This window comes from Malaya genurostris, chromosome 3 (genome assembly GCF_030247185.1).
Source record: "Malaya genurostris strain Urasoe2022 chromosome 3, Malgen_1.1, whole genome shotgun sequence".
Lineage (NCBI taxonomy): Eukaryota > Metazoa > Arthropoda > Insecta > Diptera > Culicidae > Malaya > Malaya genurostris.
Window position 1 is genome coordinate 185,731,575 of NC_080572.1, and position 21,328 is coordinate 185,752,902.

Below are 21,328 nucleotides of genomic sequence, written 5' to 3' on the forward strand. Positions count from 1 at the left end.
TTGTCGAATCGACTCTTACTTGAAAATCCTGTAGTATTCAGCCGAAGTTCTTACATAACTCATTGCAACGATGTCTTTTGAAAAACAAGTCGCACTGAAGCAGGACTCGAACCAGCATTCATATCCATTTCTTGCGTACATGTTTTCCATTTCACCAAAGCTGATCACATTTCAAACGACATGGAGAAAGAATGTTGTTTTATTATTGAATATTTCGCGGGATATTAGCGATCGAAAAATATTTTATTCTACATGATAAGTCACTCCATAGTAAAATAAGACGTATTCACGATAAAATAAATACAGGCTCTCAATAGTAGCGATACGAAGTGTGATGCTTCGAAGTTTGGATCTTGAAGTAGAGTAAAAATACGGCTGGTCCTAAATGATTTCCTCGGCGAACTGACAGTAAAAGGTGCTGTTATGCAGCTTTGAATTCTCACAGACTTTTCACAATAAGCTAAATTACATTTAAAACTTATTGAAAGTTTTATTTAAAGAAGATATGATTCTGCACGAAATTTGTTTTTTATTCTAACCTCAATATTACATTATCTCCTAATTTACTATTATATCAATTCCAGGTCCAAGCTACAAGCACTACTCCCCAGCAATCGGTGGCCACGCCACAGAAAATAATCATCAACAATCAACAGGGCACGGTGCAGAAAATTATCACCTCCAGTGGTCAGGTTATCAGCACAGCACCCGAGACCCAAGTGCAGAAGGTCGTAACCCAGTCGAATCTCCAGCAGTTGTTGCAAGGTACCGGCCAGAAGGTAGTCGTTGAACAGAACGCAGGCCAAAGCCCGGTGCAAACCCAGAAGCTACTGGTCGCCACTACACCCACGGGGCAAACCATACAGAAACAGATTCTCATCCAGAACACCAGCCCTGGAACTCCTCAGCAGATTATTATCAACCAGGCAGGTGGTCAGAAGGTTGTGCAACAGATAGTAGCATCCCCAGGACAGCAGATAATGATCGGCGGCCAGCGTATCATATTGAATGCAGCTGGAGGACAGAAAATTATTGGCAACCAGCCGATACAGATTCAACAAAGTCAACCAATTCAGCAGCAAGTGCAGCAGGTTCAGAAAATACATCAGATTATGGCATCTCCGCAGCAAGTGCAACAACCACAGCAGATTCAAATACAAATTCAGCAACCCGTCACTCAACAACAACAACAACAACCGCAACAACAGGTGCAAACAGTTCAGACTCAGCCTGTTCCACTTTCCCAGGGACAAAGTCTTGCACAGCAATTGTCCAGTGGCAAGCTACAGCTGGCCAATCTCAATGGCCAGCAGGTGTTGATACGACCGCTTGGCAACAACCAGGCGCAAGTCGTAGCTCATATCAAAACTCAGCCAAACGGAACTGCACAAATAATCCCTCTAGGAAATGCGGTGGATCCACCTCCGGCTCAACCCCAGCCACAACTTCAACCAGTGCAACAAGTCGTGCAAGCGGCACCACTGCAACAAACAACCATCCAGCAAGTTGTACAACAGCAACAACCTGTGTCACAGGCAAATGTCGTTCACCAGACATTGACGGCGTCCGGTGGGTCACAAACCACTTTCCAGCAGCTGGCCGCTGCCCAATCTCAGCAGCAGCAGCAGCAGCAACAACAGCAACAACCATTGGATCCTGTCGAACAGAAATTACTGCAAGGCCAACCCCCGGGAACGGTCATCAAGTGCGTAACTGCCCAAGTAATACAGACACAGCAAGGACCTCGTATAGTGCTTCAAGGATTGCAAGGGTCCGAATTTACGCCTCAACAGTCGGCCTTGGTACAGCAGCAAGTTAAGCAACAGCTGTTGAAAGGTACACAGTTTTAGTCATAGTAACAATCAACCGATTTTTTCTCATTTGTTTTTTCTCATCTACTCTCCCAACAGCACAAGAGTCCAATGGCAAACAGGGGGTACTTGGGCCAACCAAAATCTACTTAGCTATTCAGCCGTCCCAGCAGGCTCAACCACCTCCGCTGGCCCCAGTTCAGATCAAACATGACGGCGGTACGACCCAGATACAGCTTCACCAGCAAGTAAGTCGTTTTTAGATTAGTGTATTTGTTTAGCGGTTTTACTTCGAACGGTTCCTGACGCGAAGGTTTTGGATGGAAATGTGCGATGGTGGTAAATGCGATTATTATTCACCGTTCGGAAGAATGTGTTAGTTGCCACGTACTTTTGTTTCACACCATTTTTGTACGTGGTACGTCGAAACGAGACTAGGGTCGCTGTATATAGTGCACTTATATCAGTATTGTACATATTCTAGACTAGCTTATTTTCAGGGGGGGAACAAATTCTAAATGCGCGGGAGGCAAACTTGGTGGAAAATAATTGTGCGACCATTTTACAGTTTCAGACGTGAGATTTTAGATTTTTATTCATTGTGTGGGCAAATCAGGGACGTTTCTATTATCTTTTAATTTGTTAGGATTTAAAGTTTGATCATTTTACTGTATACTGTTTAGAAATGTGTGTAACGAGATGTCATGTAAAGAGACAAGTAACGCGTTAGTTGACGTGCAAAAATTGTGAAAAAATTGTACTGATAAAACTTTTGTTTAACAAAACGAATAGCAACCAATTGGCGATAATTTAAAGCAAAAAAATGGACGGTGTTTATTGCCTATCCCGAACTTAGTTTTTAATATCTAGTGTCATTCCGTTTATGGTTTCGTCATATATAAGCACGTCTTAATTATACCCTGTGATCATATAACTATCCTGAATAACACCTTGAACAGAACTCATAACTAACCAAATGTGCTACCAAAACTTTGCGTTGAGCTGGCTGTGGACCGAAATTTGAATTGGATGAAACCTACTTACTTCCTAATGAGATTAACCAACATCACCGACTGCGTACCTTCTAGGCTTCGAATTTTCCTTATCCTGTGGTGTCCTCGGATAGTTGAGATGACAAATGTCGGATTTTTTTCTGTCCTTTAGAACAAATGACATTCATCGGAGTGAAAATTATGGACTAATTAATTATCAATCAACCGGTCTGAAATGTACTTTTTCAGGTGAGAGTGAAGACTTCTAGAACTAATGTAAGTTCCAATATGTTTATCATGCTTTTCCTAGCTCCATGTCACTGAATAACATGAACAGTAGGGTTCCAATCGATTGCATGAGGAAATAGGTGATCATCGAAGTGCCCCCCATGCTTTAGTACCTAAACATTAGTACCTATGCAAAATTTGAGCCAAGTCGGAACCCGCAAGATATCGGAATACCACTGAATTGAAGGGTGTATGGACTTGAATTGCATCACACGAAAATATTCGGCTGTTTCAATCGATCATTTCAAAAAATTCAGGAAATCGAATCAAAGATATTATTTAACTTTTTTCCATGTTCGCTTTATTCAATTGCAAAACCATATCGAAATGCACGAACCTTGATCTTAGCAGTACTCATAAAATCAGGGGGTACGACGTACGTCGGCTGGAAATCTTTTTCTTCCACCGATTTTACTTTCGAAGCACCCTACTTCATGATGGCCCAGTTCGTTTCAATTGGCCGCAGTTCCTGGTGCATTCTGGGGATTGAAGTCCTTCGGCACGAAGTTCAGCTCGGACTTCCGGTGAAACTCTCAACGGGTGAGCACGTTGCATCGTGTTAGTCCGGGGAAAATTCGAGTATTTCGCAAGAAAGAAAGGATTTTCAGCCGTACTTTGACGATTCAACGCAGCCACACAGCGAGATTTTCGCTTGTAGTCAAGTGAAAAGAAAGTCCACTGGACTATAAACGAAAATTAACTGGCAATATAGCCTTAGTTGCTGTGCCATCAATTCGGCGTCATCTCAAGTGAGGTGACGCCAACCAGAAAGGAAGAAGAAGAAGTTCAGCTCGTCAGCTTTGTACCACTCGAGAACATCTGTTGAGTAGTGGCACGAGGCTAAATCCTACCGAAAAAGCGTAGCACCATTGTGTGACCTCAGAAGTGGACGCTTTTGAAGGTATTTCTTCTTATATACGTACCTGTTGAGTGCTGATATCAGCAAATTGATTGCTAAATCTTGTATTTTTTTAACAAACTTTGGCATCTTCTGTTTTCTAACGTCTTCTGAGACATCAAACGCTTACAGGACCATTTCCTTTTCATGAAATTCCTCATCACCAACTATGCAACTTTGAAATCTCACAGACTTTTCACAATAAGCTAACTTACATTTAAAACTTCGGCACAAAATTTGTTTTTTATTCTAACCTAAATATTACATCATCTCCAAATTTAATATTATATCAATTCCAATTTTATTCAATTTTATTGAATAGTGGCACAAGGCTAAATCCTACCAGAAAAGCGTAGCACCATTGTGTGACCTCAGAAGTGGACGCTTTTGAAGGTATTTCTTCATATATACGTACCTGTTGAGTGCGAATATCAGCAAATTGGTTACAAAATCTTGTATTTTTTTGACAAACTTTGGCATCTTCTGTTTTCTAACGTCTTCTGAGACATCAAACTTATGACGGGGAGTGACAAACAGAAGTCACGGAAGCTGCCGGAAGTATGCTTTCACGTACGTCTCGTCATGCTCTTCATTTTTCCTTCCGATCAACAGTTTAAACGATCGTTGTACCGATTTAAATCACGAGATACCATAGATTGTGCAATTCTCAGCTTCCTACCGATGGCACGATGAGAGATCCGGATGTTCAAGGTGCGTGCGCAAAATTATTTGACGTCGCCGCTGTTTTACCGACTCCATCTTCACATCGATTGCAAAACTACTGCTGTTACTTGCAGAATGTAAACAATACACATTGAAGTAGTTTTCGTCCAAAATTCTAAATAAAAAACTCAATGTGTAAAAAATGGTAGCCGTTTGAAAGTGACGCAATTTAAATCCGTACTTCCTGTACATGAAATTTCCGGAAATCAACCAAATATTTTAAAGTCAGATGTCGTAGAAATGCATGAAACGTCAAGATTTTGTGTCAATTCGATTTTTTAAAATCTTTTTTAATTTTTAATTTTAAATTTAAATTTATTGTTCTTGAAAATACCGCCAGCGTTGTATCGCTTTCAAACACGAGATACCGTACATTGTGCAGTTACCAGCTTGCTGTCGATGATACGATGAGAGAGATTCGAATTTTCAAGGTGCGTGCGCAAAATTATTTTACGCTGCTGTTGTTCTGCCGTTCTACGCAATTTTGTCCCATATCCTATAGGATTTCCTATCTATATGGGACAGTTAGACTTGGAACGGTATTGTTCTTCGCATCGATTGCAAAACTACTACTGCTACTTACACAATGTAAACAATACACATTGAAGTAGTTCTAGTCCAAAATTCTAATTAAAAAACCCAATTTGAGTCCGTACTTCCTTTCTCCACATAAAATTTCCGATATCGATCAAATATCACTCCGATGCTCCGATTTGCTTAGGAAGTTTTTCGATGCGCTATAACTTTTGGGCACTGTGGGTTTGTGAAATTTGAAGATCACTAATTTTCCATTTCTACCTTAAAACGCACCAAAGGGGGAGGGTACTGGAAATTTCCGATTTCGAAACTCATTTTTTGATTGCTAACGACTTAGAAATGCATGGGACGTAAAGATTTAGTTTTTTTTCGAAATTATAAATGAAATAAATGATAGTTCACTATCGGTTTCTGAAATTCATAGATTACCTTTTTTGGCACCCTAATGAACATACATTTCTTCACTTTGGTTAAACGTAACACAGACTGCGACTAGACTAAAATCCAAGGTTGAAAATCCAAGTTTGTCATCTCTCTTCCCCACGCTTACCAAAAAGTTCAAATCCTACTGTTGAAATTTGAGCTGTTTTTGACTTTTTTTCTTTTCGCAAACTACTAACAAATTCAATTCCATGACGAACATGCCTGAACATCTGAAGACTGAAAGACCAAACAAACTGCTGCATGTAGGATTTCTGTTATTACTGATCCATCTGCCCATGTAGTATTGACTATCAAGTGAATCTTGTCGCTATCCGACGATCAGCCTATTGATCATTCCTCCACTGTACAATTTGGGCCAAATGGTTCCAACTATTTTAGGCGATTAATTTGCGTAGATACTTGAAATGTAAGTTCCCAACACATAACATTAATGCGGTAGCCCGTCGTACGACTACTCAAAGACACACATCCCAGAGAGGCATTACAATCTAATTGAAAGTAAGAAACTAAGAAACTTAGCGGTAAACAAAGTCAATATCCATCCTCTACTATAACTAGGATATCAAAATAACCTAACAATTGATTAGCGTCTAACTAATTCGATTAACGAATTCCTACTTAGCGATATTGTTAAAATCGATCAAAACAACAGCAAAATATAACCTTAGTAGAGTTAAAACAAACACTAAAAAAACACTCACACTGAAACAAAAATTTATAAAAGATAGTGACTAGTGAGAGAAAAAAAGGATGTCAACAAATTGTTTGAAAGAAAGAGAAAAAATAAATTAAATTATCGTCGATTGAGATACCAAAACGTGCGCTTTGGCAAGTTTCAAATGGTGAAATATTGAAAATATACCTATTCATTGTGCATTCTAAATATATATCGCGATTAATAATTTCGGAAGGAACAGCAAAACAAGTAGATTCGATGCTGGAAATCTGCTATCAAGCATCACTCAGAGATTGATTTCCCCTTTGGTTTTATACTCTGCGGTTAAAAACGAATCTAGTTTCGTTAGTGTTACTACTATTTATTATTTTTTAAACGATCGATTGCCTACTGTATTTACTCAGAGTAAAAATCAAGCAAGGCAACACACATTCGAGTTAGGCTTAATCATCGTTTTTATTTGGTCAGTTTGTTTCCCAGCTACAATGAAAGTTCAATTCAAGCAATTGTATCTTGATTAAGCAAACAACTTTGTACACGGAAGAGAAATGAAGGAAAGGAAATAATAAAATCCAATACTTTTCATATGAAACGAACAACAAACTCGCTTTCACTCTTTCTTTTGATTACAATTGCCCTACGGTAAAACTGAGTACATAATTCCGCTAGCAAGAGAAAAGAAGCCACACGCTACTAAAATGCAACGAAAACAGCAAAGTAATGTTTAAACAGGCCCCTCGTCTGATCTATATTGTTGATCGAGTTCACATTTGATCCAATTAACGACAATGTGAGCAAAAGACGAACTCAGAAACGAAAATGAGACACGATGAAAATAATAAAGTTTAGTAAATAGCAAACAAACAAAACAGTAAAAAACACTGCAAGCAAATAATTAACAAAAAAAATCGTTTATTGATCGCGCAACAATGATAATGCCTTTGGTTTAATCAATTTCCACTCACTAGTATATTGATTGCAAATTTCGAATCCTTTTCCGGCTCGGAAGTCACCTTCTCCTCTTTGGAGACGAACGACAACCAGTCCATAGAGAACAACCAATCGGTAACACCTAGCAGCAGTACAAGTTGTCGCGTTGCCAGAGACGTGGTACTGTTTTCAATTTAGTATAGCCAAATAGAAAGTGTTCAAACGCATAGCGCCAAGCATTTACACAAAAGCACGATGAAATGGTGTATTTTTGATTAATCAGAAATAATTTAATTTATTTTTTCCCGTTTTCTTGTTGTAAACAGAGAGTAGTACGTTTAAGTTCTTGTAAGCTTCGTTTCTTCCAAAACAAAAGAAAAAACAACAAAAAAATCGTACATCACAAACAAAATTTCCATCGATTCATACTGAAACTAACGAACCGGCAACGGAGAAACTATTTCGTAACTTACTTTGTGTATCAATCATCATTGTTGACCTTGTTGATTTCCATATTCGAAAAAAGAATAACTGTAGTATCTCCGTTTCACTGAAATTGAAACTAAATTGAACTTAAGCTAAAGGCAGAATTATTCGTTTCTTCGCATAAAAAATTGCATTTGTAGTTCCGTAGCAGACGTTGAAAAAACACATTTAAGATAATGCTGGTTCTAATCAGGGTTCTAATCTGAAGTTAATTTGCTTTGTCTGCCGGGATCAATCAAGATTCAAGAGTGCGTTCTTTTGTTCTACATTAAGCGTTGTAACAGGGTTCATTATTTTTGCTGGAACGGTGTGTGGCTGCTTTACTGCTTATGCTAGGGTCTCTCTGTTTCTACTTCCTCACCCCCAATTGAACACCGATTCGTTGTTGACCCCGGCTGCTGTTCATCGATACGAGGCTTGGTAAGTATGATGTGCTGTAAACTGGACTGTCCTGCCTGCGGTGGCTATATTGTTATATAATTCTAACAAATTATTTAGATTTGGATTGCAAAACCTAACTTCGTTTGAGGGGATGTTCTTAGTTGTAAGTTTAAAAAATTTAGGTTTACCGGAATCATATATGGAGCTTAGGGCATATTCAGTAGTGTTTTAGTTCTTGATGCATAATTTATGCCAGCTACAAAATTTAAATCTGGACTTTATTACAAGAAAAACTGGCAGCCCCAGCAGTGTTTTACTCGTGTTTCAAATATACAAAAAAAAATAGAACGGCATCGTAGACCAGTTTTCAATTTGACAGAAGAACTGGTCGAATAAATAAAACTAGAACGGCAAGCTGGAGATACGTTTGTTCCAGTTTCTGTTCTATTATAGATCTTCCATATAGAACTTCCAGCTACTGAATTTGCTCTTAAGGAGCAATTTACAATCATAGGAAAACAGTCTTTGTTGAAAAGCGCTGTCGTTTGGCTAAGTAAAATGTTTTTTTTTTCATGAAAATTTATTTGACAATAACTGAGAAAGCCACTTTTCCTTTTATCAACAATGGCTGGTTACCCACGATTGTGAGTATATTGTCAAAAAAAAACTCTTACATAAAAATGGCATGAAAAAATGGAAAATTTTGTCAAACATCTTATTTCTGTGTTCATTTTCTGCAGATTGTATCAGACAAGTCGAAGACGACCCGTTATGAAAAAAAAAACATCTCTGAGAAAATTGCGCTGTAAAAAAAGGTGCACGCATATACACACAAACCGATTTTGTCGAGCTGAGTCGATAGTATATAACACGTTGTGTCTCTATAGAAAGGTATTGGAACGAATCTACACTTTCGTACGAGTTCCAATTTTGCATTCTTTATTCCGTTCGACTTGTATGATTCGATCAACTCTCGTTCGGGAACACTTGAAATTTCGAACACTAACCATCAAAGCTGTCAACACTACTTACACGTTCTATATTATTTATATTATTATTTTTTCTTAGCAAACGCTGCTGCTGCCCAGCGATAAAGTTTGAAAATTTTCGATCTTGAAAAAGCACCATAGGGGGGGAGTACATGAAATTTCCGAGATCGAAAGTTTTTTTTGGTTTCAAAAATCTTCAAATTTCATGAAACGTCGAGATTTAGTGTTTTTTAAAAAACAAATTAAAAAAATCGACTTTTTGAGACTTTGAAATTTAGAAATTTAATATAAGATGTAAGTCTCAGAAAGTCGATTAAAAAAAAATTTCTCGAGATGACACTAAATCTCAGACTTTTGGAATCAAAATTTTTTTTTCGATTTTGGCAATTTCATGTACATTCATGTGATTATAGCGACGAAAGGCTGCTTTGATTCCAGCTGGCAGATTACATTGCACTATCCAGTTTAAACATAATCAGCATGAATTGGATTCATAGAAGTAACAGGAGCGCAGCATTGTCACCATGTCTCGAACACACAGTAGGCGCAGCGTTTGAATTGGCATAGCGGTAGTCTGCGCTCCTGTTACTTCTGCGTACGTTATTCAAGCTAAGTTGGCATATTTTTTAATCAGCTGCATAATATGATTTGTGATGGTTTTTCTTAATGTTTTCATTGTCATTCTAACTATTATTAATTACAACACTTGCTGCTTTTATTAAAAGATATTACTCCATCACTAAGATAGTGTCGAATAAGTTTCAAATACATAGGCCCTTATTACCGTTCTCACTTCCACTTTCACATTCACTTCACTTACATGTCACTTCACTTGATTTTACCTATTACCATTATCACGCATAGTGAAGTGATCACTGTGGTGGAAAAAACTATTTTTTTCACTAAAATGTTGGTGGCGTGATGTTCATAATGACATCAAGTTCATCCAAGTAATTACTTTTATCTCTGGATTACTTTTCTATCTTGCTTTCCACCGTGAAGTGATACCCATAATAAGGGTCACAGTCACTTCACTTGGTTTTCACCGTGTAGTGACACCGGTAATAAGGGCCATAACCACTATTGATTCGCTTATTAACCACCTTTCAACCCTTTCAGTTAGAATCGCGTTCTCAAAAATCAGTGCTGAACTTTTCTGTAGTGAGTTTTCTGATATGTGATTTTTTGTCTAAAAAATCGTGTATTTAGCGTAAAAATGGAAACAGTATTGTATTTGATCGATAATGGGTTCATTGTTTTTCAATTGTTCTCTTAGATGATCAATATACTTTTGCATATGCTTGAACCAATTTTCATAATATTTTGGCATTAAAAATGACTTACTCTTCGTTATACACGGCTGGGTGTCAATTTGAAAAATATAAAAACTAACCGCGTTACCTTTTTCTGTATAATTTTGAACGCTGATAACTCAGTCATTTGTTGGTGGATTTATATAATTCAACTACCAATCGATTCGGAAACATTTAACTTGAACTTATGGGGTATCGTCGTTTTAGTATTTCAATTGCATTCATTTAAAAAATGGTTTGAATTAACCTGTTTTCACGAACAAATCACAGTCGCAGTCAATGATGTAATCCGCTCGTCCGATTTACTCAGTGTGAACTATATCTCAAAAGGGAATCTATAAATATATGCCTGAGTACATTTCTGCTTTAGTTAACTCCTGGCTGCCAGCGAGGAACGTTGCTTGAGTAGTGGTGGACAACGAAACTGAAAGCTACATCCATTCGCTCGCTCTGGATAGTTGCTTTTGTATGCGTATGGCAAGGTGGCAAGTGACCGGGAAAACCGGGAAAATGTTGGGAATTCTAGTGCAAATCCAGGAAAAAATGTACTAGTCCTAATCTTAGCAACGATTTTCAGCATCATGATTTTCCTGATACAACAAATGAAAAGATGAAGGCCATTTTGCGTTTGAACTAGGAGTTCAGTACAAGTTTTGAAACTTCTTATTGTCCCTCACAGGTTCAATGGTGCACAATCCATTGAAAATGGAGCCAACACCTCAGCAATTTTAAATCAATAAGAGCTTTCTTACTTGCCATCAGTAACAGCACAATGAATGCTCATAATGAAAAATAAGGATAATTTAGATGCTTCTGCTGGATTTCTATTAAATCTCGACCAATATTAGAAAAGATTCCAAGTGCAAATGACAGTTTCTCTTTGTTTATTTTCTCTTCCAATTATTACGGCGTATTCCTGTATTTTCCAACATTTTTTTAAAAAGCAAATCGAAAATTGATAGTTTCAGTCGTTATTCTATGCAAAGTGTAAGATAGAAGGATTTCATATAGTACCGTAATAATCGAAAGAAAGAGTAAAGAAAGAGGAACTGTCATTTGCACTTAGGACCTTTTCTAGTGTTTGTCTTCAAATTTCAGAATAAGTATGTATAATGGTAAAAGTAACATCTGGTAAAATTCCACTAATTTCACCAAAATTTGTCTCAGTAATTTGAAATTGTGACAATACTTGTTTGGTAATTGATTTCAATAGGATTCACAAAATCGACGAAGCTGTCGACTTTCATTTTATCCACCGACCGTTTGCAAGAAGCATTTGATTTCCTTCTTTGACAGCTGAAACTGGGTTTTCAGAGTTCGGAAGAGCCTGTTCAGTGTCGATGATAAGAGAATCAAATTTAGATCATCTCAGTCACTAGAGGCATAGATTGTTGTTGTTTTTCCAAAGTGACAAGCGTACATTTTAAGAATTCTAGAAGAATTTTGTACACTAGAGATGGTCAGTCCGCTTACGGTCCAAAAGAACTAGTTTTCCTCGAAGATTGAGTGAACTGGAGTTCTTTATTGAAGAATGATAGCTCACTCTTCTTCTCAATAGAATAGTCTTTCATAACGTTTGCTGGTTTGAGGAATCTGGTAGAAGTTCGCGAACTTTGAAAATGTATACAAAAGAGAATGACTATTGGTAGAACACATGCCAAAAGACTTCACTATTATTGAATCTGTTTACTACAAAATATAATTTATAGCTCTCATATTATTTTCGAAGAAACATACAAAGGTTCAGAAAAACGAAAGAACGGTTCAATAGAACTGATTCTTTCGGTACAACTATCAAGTTTTCAATAGTTCTTTGAATGAACGGTTTCGCCCATTTCTAGAATACACTCCTAACTTGCATAATTTTTGAGAAGGACTGATTTTCCAGATAGCCTTTAAAAGACTGATTTAGTGGTAGTCTTGAAAAAGATTGAATAGTTCGAAAAATAATTTTTTTAATTTTAATTGTAAGACTTTAAATTTAATTTATCAAATAACTGATGATATTTCTGGAAAGCTACAAAACACCACCAATAAACGTCGAATATGATGTGAAAGTTGCGCTTAAGAGCATTATTGGAAAAAGCAAGAAGTTTAAATGTGTTGATTTTTCAAGAAAATTTCAAGAATTCTGATGCTTCTTCATGAAATGCAAGATTGATCACTTTCATCACCGTTGGAGAGATATTTTTCTTGTTTTATTCCTATTGCTACATCGAAGTTACTGGCGAAGTACAAGACAAAATAAAGAAGGAATACATTGGACTGGATGGTACTGTTAGTTCAGAAGATGAACGTTTGGACAAACTGTGGATGAGAGTTTTAATCGTAGTTCCAGGGAGATACCCGAAAAATACTTGTTTCTCAACTCTCGATGTTTTTTGGACATGTTAAAAAACCGGGAATTTTTAGTCTCGCGCCCCGAGAAATCCGGGAAAAAACCGGGAAATTGAAATCGCTAATTCACTTGCCACCCTGGTATGGTGTGTTGATACCGAATTCACTTGAGTATGTTGAATACTAGTAGCAGTTTATTTTGATTCTCCGGTAACTAGCAGGCCAGTTGAGAACTACCGACGATAGATTTTTCGGGTCTAATATGCAGCGCTTGTATCTCGGTGATTTGTTGATGGGTTTGCCTCATCTAACTTGATTCGAGAGCTTCAATATTTTACGCTTAAAAATGTATTTAATTTGTCAATGGGTCGTGTGCATACTGAACTCTCCATTCACATACAAACAAAACGGTGGCGTGCAAATGGATTTAGTATAAAGTTGTGTTATGATGATAATCATACATACTTCGTTTTAATTAAATGTGACTAAACACAGTTTCTCAACATAATCTCTCAGACCCTATTTATAAACAAAACTTACTTTTCACGGAAGGGAACAAATAGAAGTCTTTAGAGCTTGCATTATCTTGATGAATAATGATTTTGCGTCTTGCGTTTGTTTTCCTTATTTCACGAAAAACTTCTGGCAAACAAATGGTGATACACCAGTAAGAAATGACGATCTTACGATCCTCTAAAGCAACGGTAGAGATATGTCCGAGATAAGCTATTCATAGTAATGCCCAAGACTGCCTCCATTTCACAGTACACTGAGGTCTTTTTTTATGCGGTCTTTTTTATGCGGTTTTTTTACGCGACTTTTTTTATGCGAATTTTCAGAGTTATGCGGTTTTTTTTATGCGAAGTTTCAGAGTTATGCGGTTTCTTTATGCGAATTTTCAGAGTTATGCGGTTTTTTATGCGGTACGTAAATTCGCATAAAAATAGACTTCAGTGTACGTCACATGATGATCTTCCATTATCAGATTTTTCACAGCATCGAAGTCATCTGATTTTGGACGACCTTCTTTGAATTCATCGGCGAGCGAATTAAAACCACGATTGAATTCGTTATACCAGTTTTTTTACAGTCGCATAGGAGGTGCTACACTGCCAAAAGTCGAACTAAGTTAATCGAAGCACTCTTGTCTTGATCCACGACAAAAATCGTAATAAACTACGAAAGTGTTCACGATTCAATTCCATTTTATTTGCTGAGGCAAAATTTTCGACTCATTGTAAACAAAACAAATAGCGCTCAAATGACAGAATGTTCTGAACATGGTAATGGTTGCAAATGTTAAACATTATGATGAAAACGTCAAATCCACCGGGCAACACTTATATCATTTTCGCTTGAGAAAACTGAAACTAACCCAGGGCAGTTTCATCAAACAAACACTTTTCATGAAACTGTGTTGGATTCGCACTTAGCAACGGGGGTTTGGGCAAACCAGGTTCGAAACTGACTCGATTTTCAGTTCAACAACGTTGAAACTAGGTTCGAAACTGGTTTCAAATAAACGGTTTGACAGCAGTTAGGGTGGAAACTGGGTTAGGTTTGGCATCAAGCGAAAACGACATTAGTGTTGTCAAGGCTAAATACATAAGTAACAACACACGTATAATTATTGAACAGTCTAAAATATGGCTCATACATTATCTGATTCGTACGGATATAATTGTTCTTTGAGATACATTCCGGAGTTGGAAAGTACGTGTGCCGCAGGCAAATTTGTTTTGAACCGATTTTCACCCTCAAATTTGCTGAGTTATGCGTAGGGCACTCGTTTCACAGATTAGTACGAATCACGAAATATCCACATATTTTCGAAGCTTCGAAGAATTCTGATAGGTGCCAAACAATTATCTTCTTTCTGTTTTTGTTATTCCTAGTGTAATATTCGTTAAGGCTCTATCCGATTGCGTTGCTGTTGAATCCCAATGAGTATAGTGGCCCTTATTACCGGTATCACTACACGGTGAAAATCGAGTGAAGTGAATTTAGGTCCTTATTACGAAACCGCATCGATAATTTCAAAACCAGGATGCAAGAACTTAAAACAACGAAGCATCGAATCGAATGTGGTTCACTCGACCTTCGCCGATGGTACGCCAACCGAACGGTTCGGAACAAATTGCTTCGCCTAACACCGAGTACAAAACATCTTCGCATGAACTGAGGGAAAAGATTCCCTGTCGCATGCCTATACTCGAAGAGACTTTTCGAGCAAATGTGCAAAGCCTGACAACTAGAATGAATATTTGAAAATTTGCTAGAAATATCTTATGATATAACACTTCTTTCTGTTACCCCCGTAATTCGTCTTCGTAATCGTTCATATTTCTTAACTAAGTTTCTAAAATTTTTACTATGATGTGAAATGTGCTATACTATACCAGTTTCAAATATTTATTATTACTGGAATAGAAAGGAAAATATTTGTGATCTTCGGAAGAGAGAAACTAAACTTGCTTACTTGGTTGCTTTTTTATTTACTCTAACCTCTCCGTCCCCTTTGTAAAAATGTTTTATATATTGCAAAATTTGATGATCTGTAATAAAAATTTTTAACTCCCTCATAATATTTCTGCGATTCTATAACATTTCCCCGAAAACTATTCACCAGAATATAAAAAACCGCAGCTTTTCCCCCAGAAATTAATTGCCCAGAACGTAATAATCTCCAGAAATACAAACTCTAGAAAGTAATAAAATCTAGAAAAAAAATTCCCAGAATGTACCAAAGTCCAGAAAACCATTCACTCGAAGGTATTCGTCCTTAGAATATTATTATTGGAATAATACCGTTTGGCATAATGGTTATTTGGCATAATAGTTATTCGACATAACAGATCAGCAGCATGCTGAATAGGATTTGTTCTAATTTACTGCGATTTTGAAAGGTCTAATGCGGCTACGTTTCATCGTTTTTATTGACCTGCTGTCCGATCTCGCTGCCGCCCGATCGGACTTAACTGAGGGATGGCCCTTAGCTTTGGGTAATCCGGGCAAACGCCCGCAAATAGACAGATGTGATTTCTGCGGGGGCGATATTTAAGCTGTCCAGTTTAACAACGTGTCCGGTCTAACCCCTGTATTCCCTAATAATTTCTTAAGTTTCGGAGAAGGGGGGGTTTAATCTCTCCCCCCATGTATACGCGCCTGATTTTAGTAGATACTTTTCTGGTAAAAGATCTGTTCCTATGTTGTTTCTGTATTATTTTCCATTATGGGCAAACCGTTTCTAGGTATTTGCTTCTTCTGGGAGATGGTATTCTGAGGAATGGTACATTCTGTAGTATGTCTTTCTACTAATAGATACCTTCGTGACGATGGTTTTCTGAAGAATGGTACATTCTGGGGAAATTACTTCGTTGCTTTTTTTTTTCTGGGAAATGGTTTTCGAGAGATTGTTGACAACCTATTTCTGCCTCTCCTGACTTGAAGTAGATACAAGTTGTCATCTTCTTCTGCAAAAAATGCACCAGGTGATGATGCAAAGAATTCCATCTGGCATATGTTCAAAACTGAAAAAGTAGTCATTGTAGCCGTTCCCTGTGTTTGTTACCAAATAATAGTTTTTCTACCTTTGTCATATTTCAACGAAGACTCAACGATTGAATTATTTGCTCCATTGTCGAATATCGTGTTGGTCGTTTCTGGGTAGATAAGGGATGAAAATATTAAGACTCATTTGGTTTAGGGAATTTTCGAACATCGTTGTAATTGTAATAAAAAACAATTGTAGCTGCAGGAAGGAAAACGAAACAGAAAGTCACCCATTTATTTCTCCGATCTATAAAAACAGGCCGACTCGACCGTATCAACGACGACTCCAACGGCGGAGGACTCGGAACTGCCACTGTCCGGTTCGCTGATCAGTACAACAACGACGATCAAAACGGCCGCCAGCACTAGCAGTAACGATAGCAAACCTCAGATTCTGTCCAACATTGTCATCAACGGTAGTGGCACTGCTGCCATCAATCCGATAGTCAAAAAAGAATTGCAGAAAGTGCTGGCTTGTAATATCAACAAACAGAATGTTGTACAGCTGCAGCCTCTACAGCAGTCGACGTCAGGGGAGATGCAACTGGAGCAGACCAATGAGGACCCGGAGAGTTCCCAGTTAGCGGCTAAAGGCGAGAATGCTTCGGATGACGATGACGATGATGATAACAGGAAACTCGACGACAATGATTCGTTTGTGGTGACTCCCGACTACATTCAACAAAGTGAGTTTTATTTTTTTCAAAATTGGTGGTTTCTAATATATGATAACTCATCATGACTAATTGCAGCAATCAAGAATGCCCTGAAGCAGGAAAACCTTAATCCGGAGATTGAGGAGAAACTATTGAATTTGCAGCGTTATCAGGAGAAACAGATGAAAGCTGATGACCGTGGCGGTGCTGCGATTGCCCTTCAGCATAACTATAGTAATATGAGTGCAATTAGGGAGCACAGTAGTCCGGTGAAAGCGAAAAAGCGACCTAATCGGGGTGAGGACGATGACGACGAGTGGATGATGGAGACACCGAAACGACGTCCGCCAAAGGCCTGTTCGAGTTCAGTTGGATCGGTTGAACGTAGGAATCCAATTGCTGTTGCTACTGTTGGCGATGTTGGTGCTGGATGTGTCACAGGCGTCAGTAGTGGTGATGGCCCCAGTTCCAGTAGGAAACGTGCAATATCCCAAAGCGATTCTGTTACTTCGGTTGCAGCGGCCGCCGCTGCTGCGGCAATCGTTGCGTCCGTTAATGCTGCGAACGATGCTCCGGAACCGCCGGTGAGTTCACCGACCGTATCTAATGCCAGATCGGAAGCAGCTCGAAAGAGCAACGAAAGAAGAAAACAGCAGCAAGCGCTTTTACAACAACAGCAGCGGCAAAACAAGTTGCAGGTAAGCTCATTTTATTCTATCCTAGGTTCGCGTCACTGAAGTATGCTTTCCTAGGCTCAACTGAACCGCCACAAAGAGCAACTGAAGAAAGACATTCTCAAGAAGCGATCTCATCTCGAACGGGAATTACAGGTACAAATTCAAAAGGAACTGTCGGTGGAACTTGCAGCCAAATGCAAACAGGAACAGCAACAGATCAAGCAGGAAAACTCGGCGAAGCATGGTACATCTGCAGCGCAGTCAACGACCGTGGAAAAGAGTAGCACTGCTAAAAAGAAGTGAGTAAAATGGTTTTGTCGTCTCGGCAAAGTTTAATACTAAATGATCTTCGCAGGGCAAATACCACGACAGCATCGAAAGAAAACCACCAAAAGACGCAGAAGATTGCAACCAGCATGCACAAGACAGAGAAACCATCCAAGAGCAGTAAAAAACGGTTATCAAACAAGAAGGAAAAAATCTACTGCCTTTGCAGGACGCCTTATGATGATACAAAGTAATTTTACGAAATCAAATGGCTATCGGTACTTTGGAATGACATTTATTTTTTTTTGCATAGATTTTACGTCGGTTGTGATCTGTGCAACAATTGGTTCCATGGGGATTGCGTTGGGATTTCTGAGGAACAATCGAAAGAGATCAACGAATTTGTGTGTAGCGAGTGCAAGCATGCCCGAGAAACGCAGGAACTGTACTGTCTGTGTAAACAACCATACGACGAATCACAGTAAGTATTCGGACAGTAGCTGCTAGAGGTTGTGGCATTCGATCCTGTTTAATTATTTCGTTTTACAGATTCTATATTTGCTGTGATAAATGCCAGGACTGGTTCCACGGACGATGCGTCGGTATTTTACAGAGTGAGGCGGAGTTCATTGATGAGTACATCTGTCCAAACTGTCAGATAAACAATTCCGTTAATTTTGCCAACATGAAAACGTTGAGTGCGAAAGAGTTTGAAAATTTGAAGAAGTTAATCAAACAATTACAGGTACGTTGTTCAACTTCATCACAAAAAATTGCTAATCTGTTAAAATGTTTTATCGTTGTAGCATCACAAAAGCGCATGGCCATTTATGGAACCGGTCGATCCGGATGAAGCCCCTGACTACTACCGTGTGATAAAAGAACCGATGGGTAAGTTTCAATATTTTCGACTCGAATATCAGAGCACTATTGAACGATTATGTACAAATTCAATCTCAACTCATTTTCCCATAGATCTTCAAAAAGTGGAAGCAAAGGTGGACAACCAGACCTACAATACATTGTCCGAGTTCATCGGTGATATGACTAAGATCTTCGACAATTGCCGCTACTACAACCCAAAGGAATCCCAATTTTATCGGTGCGCCGAAAGTCTGGAGTCGTTCTTTGTACAAAAAATCAAATTTTTCCGTGAAAACTTAGTCGATAAGAAGCCTAGCACGTCTTCGTAAAGGCAAGTGATCTAACTATTTTTTTTAATATATAAAATCAGCAAAGTTTATTCAAATAGTTTATTCAGGCACAATGACACAGTAACTTCTACTGTACATTCAAAGTAATATAATAATAGGATTGAGTTAGCTTCTATTACTTTCTAAACACAATGATTTCCTTTTTTTAATTGAATGTGAAACCTCTACTTTCACGCTTAGTTGTTTAAATGTCCAGAAAGGGATATTTGCATAATGGTATTGTAGCAAACCGTTCGTACAATAAAATATCTGAGGGCTAATTTATTTTAAAGTGATAGAAAGATGTAAACTTTAAGCAAACGTTCAGTTTTCACTGTGTAAATAATGTACGATACTAGATTGTATGAATTAAAAAAAACATGTAAATAAATGCTTTTGCAATAAATTGCAACCGCTGTAAAACGAAAGTGCGTTAGAAGTGAAATTTAAAATGCCTTCTCAACGACGGACATTTGTTTTTGGGTTCCACAGAAAGATACATCCGATTTGTTAAACATTCATGTGTCATTATACTCTTGTCATGAGAATAGCTCCAGTTGGCAAAATATACTTGTTTTTTGATATTTACGAAGCCGTTATAATATTTTGCCCACACAAAAACAAATTTTACTTATTAAATAAAGATGCGGTATCATCTGCGTTATCTCTACACCTTTTACACAACATACAAGCAAGTGAATAATATTCCCATGTTAGTGGTTTTGTTATCTTTTAAGTAGGTATACTTGCATTCTGTGTAAATAATACAGTTTATTTAAGTAATTTAGTAATAATGGAAAAAGGCCGTAATTGCGGTGTTCTATTTAAAATAGATTCTCTTAGTAACGAAAACTAGCTGTGCTAAGAATTTTTGTACACAACACCCATTTATTGTACACATATGAAGAATGATTTATTTTCTGAAAAATAACTTTACACGCTTTTATTTAATCCGAAAATTGGTTTCATTAATGTCTGAGGTAGCGTAAAATTAGCTAAGTGTGCCATATTGGAAATATAACTCAAGCGCTCTCAATTGCTTTTACATTCTAGAGAAGCAGACAATCAATCGAAACACAACGAAATCTGCTCGATGGTTCGATATCAAGCGTAACATCCAATGCACTTCTGACGTAAGAAGAATTGAAGTAGAGTGATGCACTCTCCGGTTGTCGATTTCTCGAACAATTCAGGAAAATAAAAGTATTGTATTAAACCTTACAAATCTGGGTCTTGATACGAGATATTAATAAAATCGCTTCGGTGATTTGCGCTAAAAAGGATTTTTTTCTGTACACAATTTTCCAGTCCGAAGCAGCTTTGTTTAGTACTCCATAGGGTTGTTCGAGCTATCGACGTAAACAGCTCAGTCAATTATCATAATACTTCATTATTAATGTGTAATTGAACTAATGCCCTATTTTATCGATCCTCTGAAAAACATTGATAACGTGGATTGTTTTGGTTTTGCACTTCTGAGCAGAAATGGCAATGGAAGACCGTCAGTACATTGCACTTTTGTTCGAAAGTGCAAAACCAGAGCAATCCACGCCACCAATATATTTCGCAAAAAAAATCCTAGGAACAACCCTATGGGGTTCTTTCAAACTGTACCAATTTTTTGACGAACACCGATACTTTCTGCAAATCATAAATGGTCTGTTATGACTACATATCATTGGTTAACTGCTGCTGTAGCTGTTGCACTTTGCATTAGACTACCTAGAGAAAACGAACCTACTACTAGAGTGTTTTATTGTTAAAGGCATAACAATTTGGCGACGAGGATGGCCAAATAACAGAAAAAATAGTTCATAAAGTATGTTTCTGACGAAAACCAGTGTAAAACTCACGAAAAGAATTCTTAAATGAAGAAAAGTTTAATTTTCACTTCGATGAACGCCGGCTGTAAAAGCTAGGAAGTCGAACTAGAGTGCCTATAACCAGAGTGACGACATCTCATCCGTAATGCTGGCAACAATTAAAAACATTCCATTAGCTTTACATTGAATTGACAGGTCGTTTGCTCGTTTGGAACTGGTAGCTGTCATTCCAAACGAACACCTGTCGCCACTCTGATTATAGTCACTCTAGTGTCGAACAGAATGAGGTGGTAAACCCGGTAAACCCATTGGAATCGAACTAAACACAGAAAAAAACAGTTGCGAAAAAAACAAT

At 37.9% G+C, this 21,328-nt stretch overlaps 1 protein-coding gene across 1 annotated transcript in view; it reads left to right on the forward strand.

Moving 5' to 3' along the window:
* The window catches only part of LOC131438034 (nucleosome-remodeling factor subunit NURF301), a 41,127-nt gene extending 21,046 nt beyond the window's left edge, over nucleotides 1-20,081 (forward strand). The window contains exons 8-17 of the mRNA XM_058607813.1: nucleotides 585-1,836; nucleotides 1,911-2,059; nucleotides 16,617-17,043; nucleotides 17,110-17,711; nucleotides 17,766-17,989; nucleotides 18,046-18,207; nucleotides 18,271-18,438; nucleotides 18,507-18,702; nucleotides 18,764-18,848; nucleotides 18,933-20,081. Of these exons, the coding sequence (XP_058463796.1) occupies nucleotides 585-1,836; nucleotides 1,911-2,059; nucleotides 16,617-17,043; nucleotides 17,110-17,711; nucleotides 17,766-17,989; nucleotides 18,046-18,207; nucleotides 18,271-18,438; nucleotides 18,507-18,702; nucleotides 18,764-18,848; nucleotides 18,933-19,150 (3,483 nt within the window). The 3' untranslated portion in view covers nucleotides 19,151-20,081. The remainder of the gene's footprint in view (nucleotides 1-584; nucleotides 1,837-1,910; nucleotides 2,060-16,616; nucleotides 17,044-17,109; nucleotides 17,712-17,765; nucleotides 17,990-18,045; nucleotides 18,208-18,270; nucleotides 18,439-18,506; nucleotides 18,703-18,763; nucleotides 18,849-18,932) is intronic.
* Nucleotides 20,082-21,328: the final 1,247 nt, after the last annotated feature.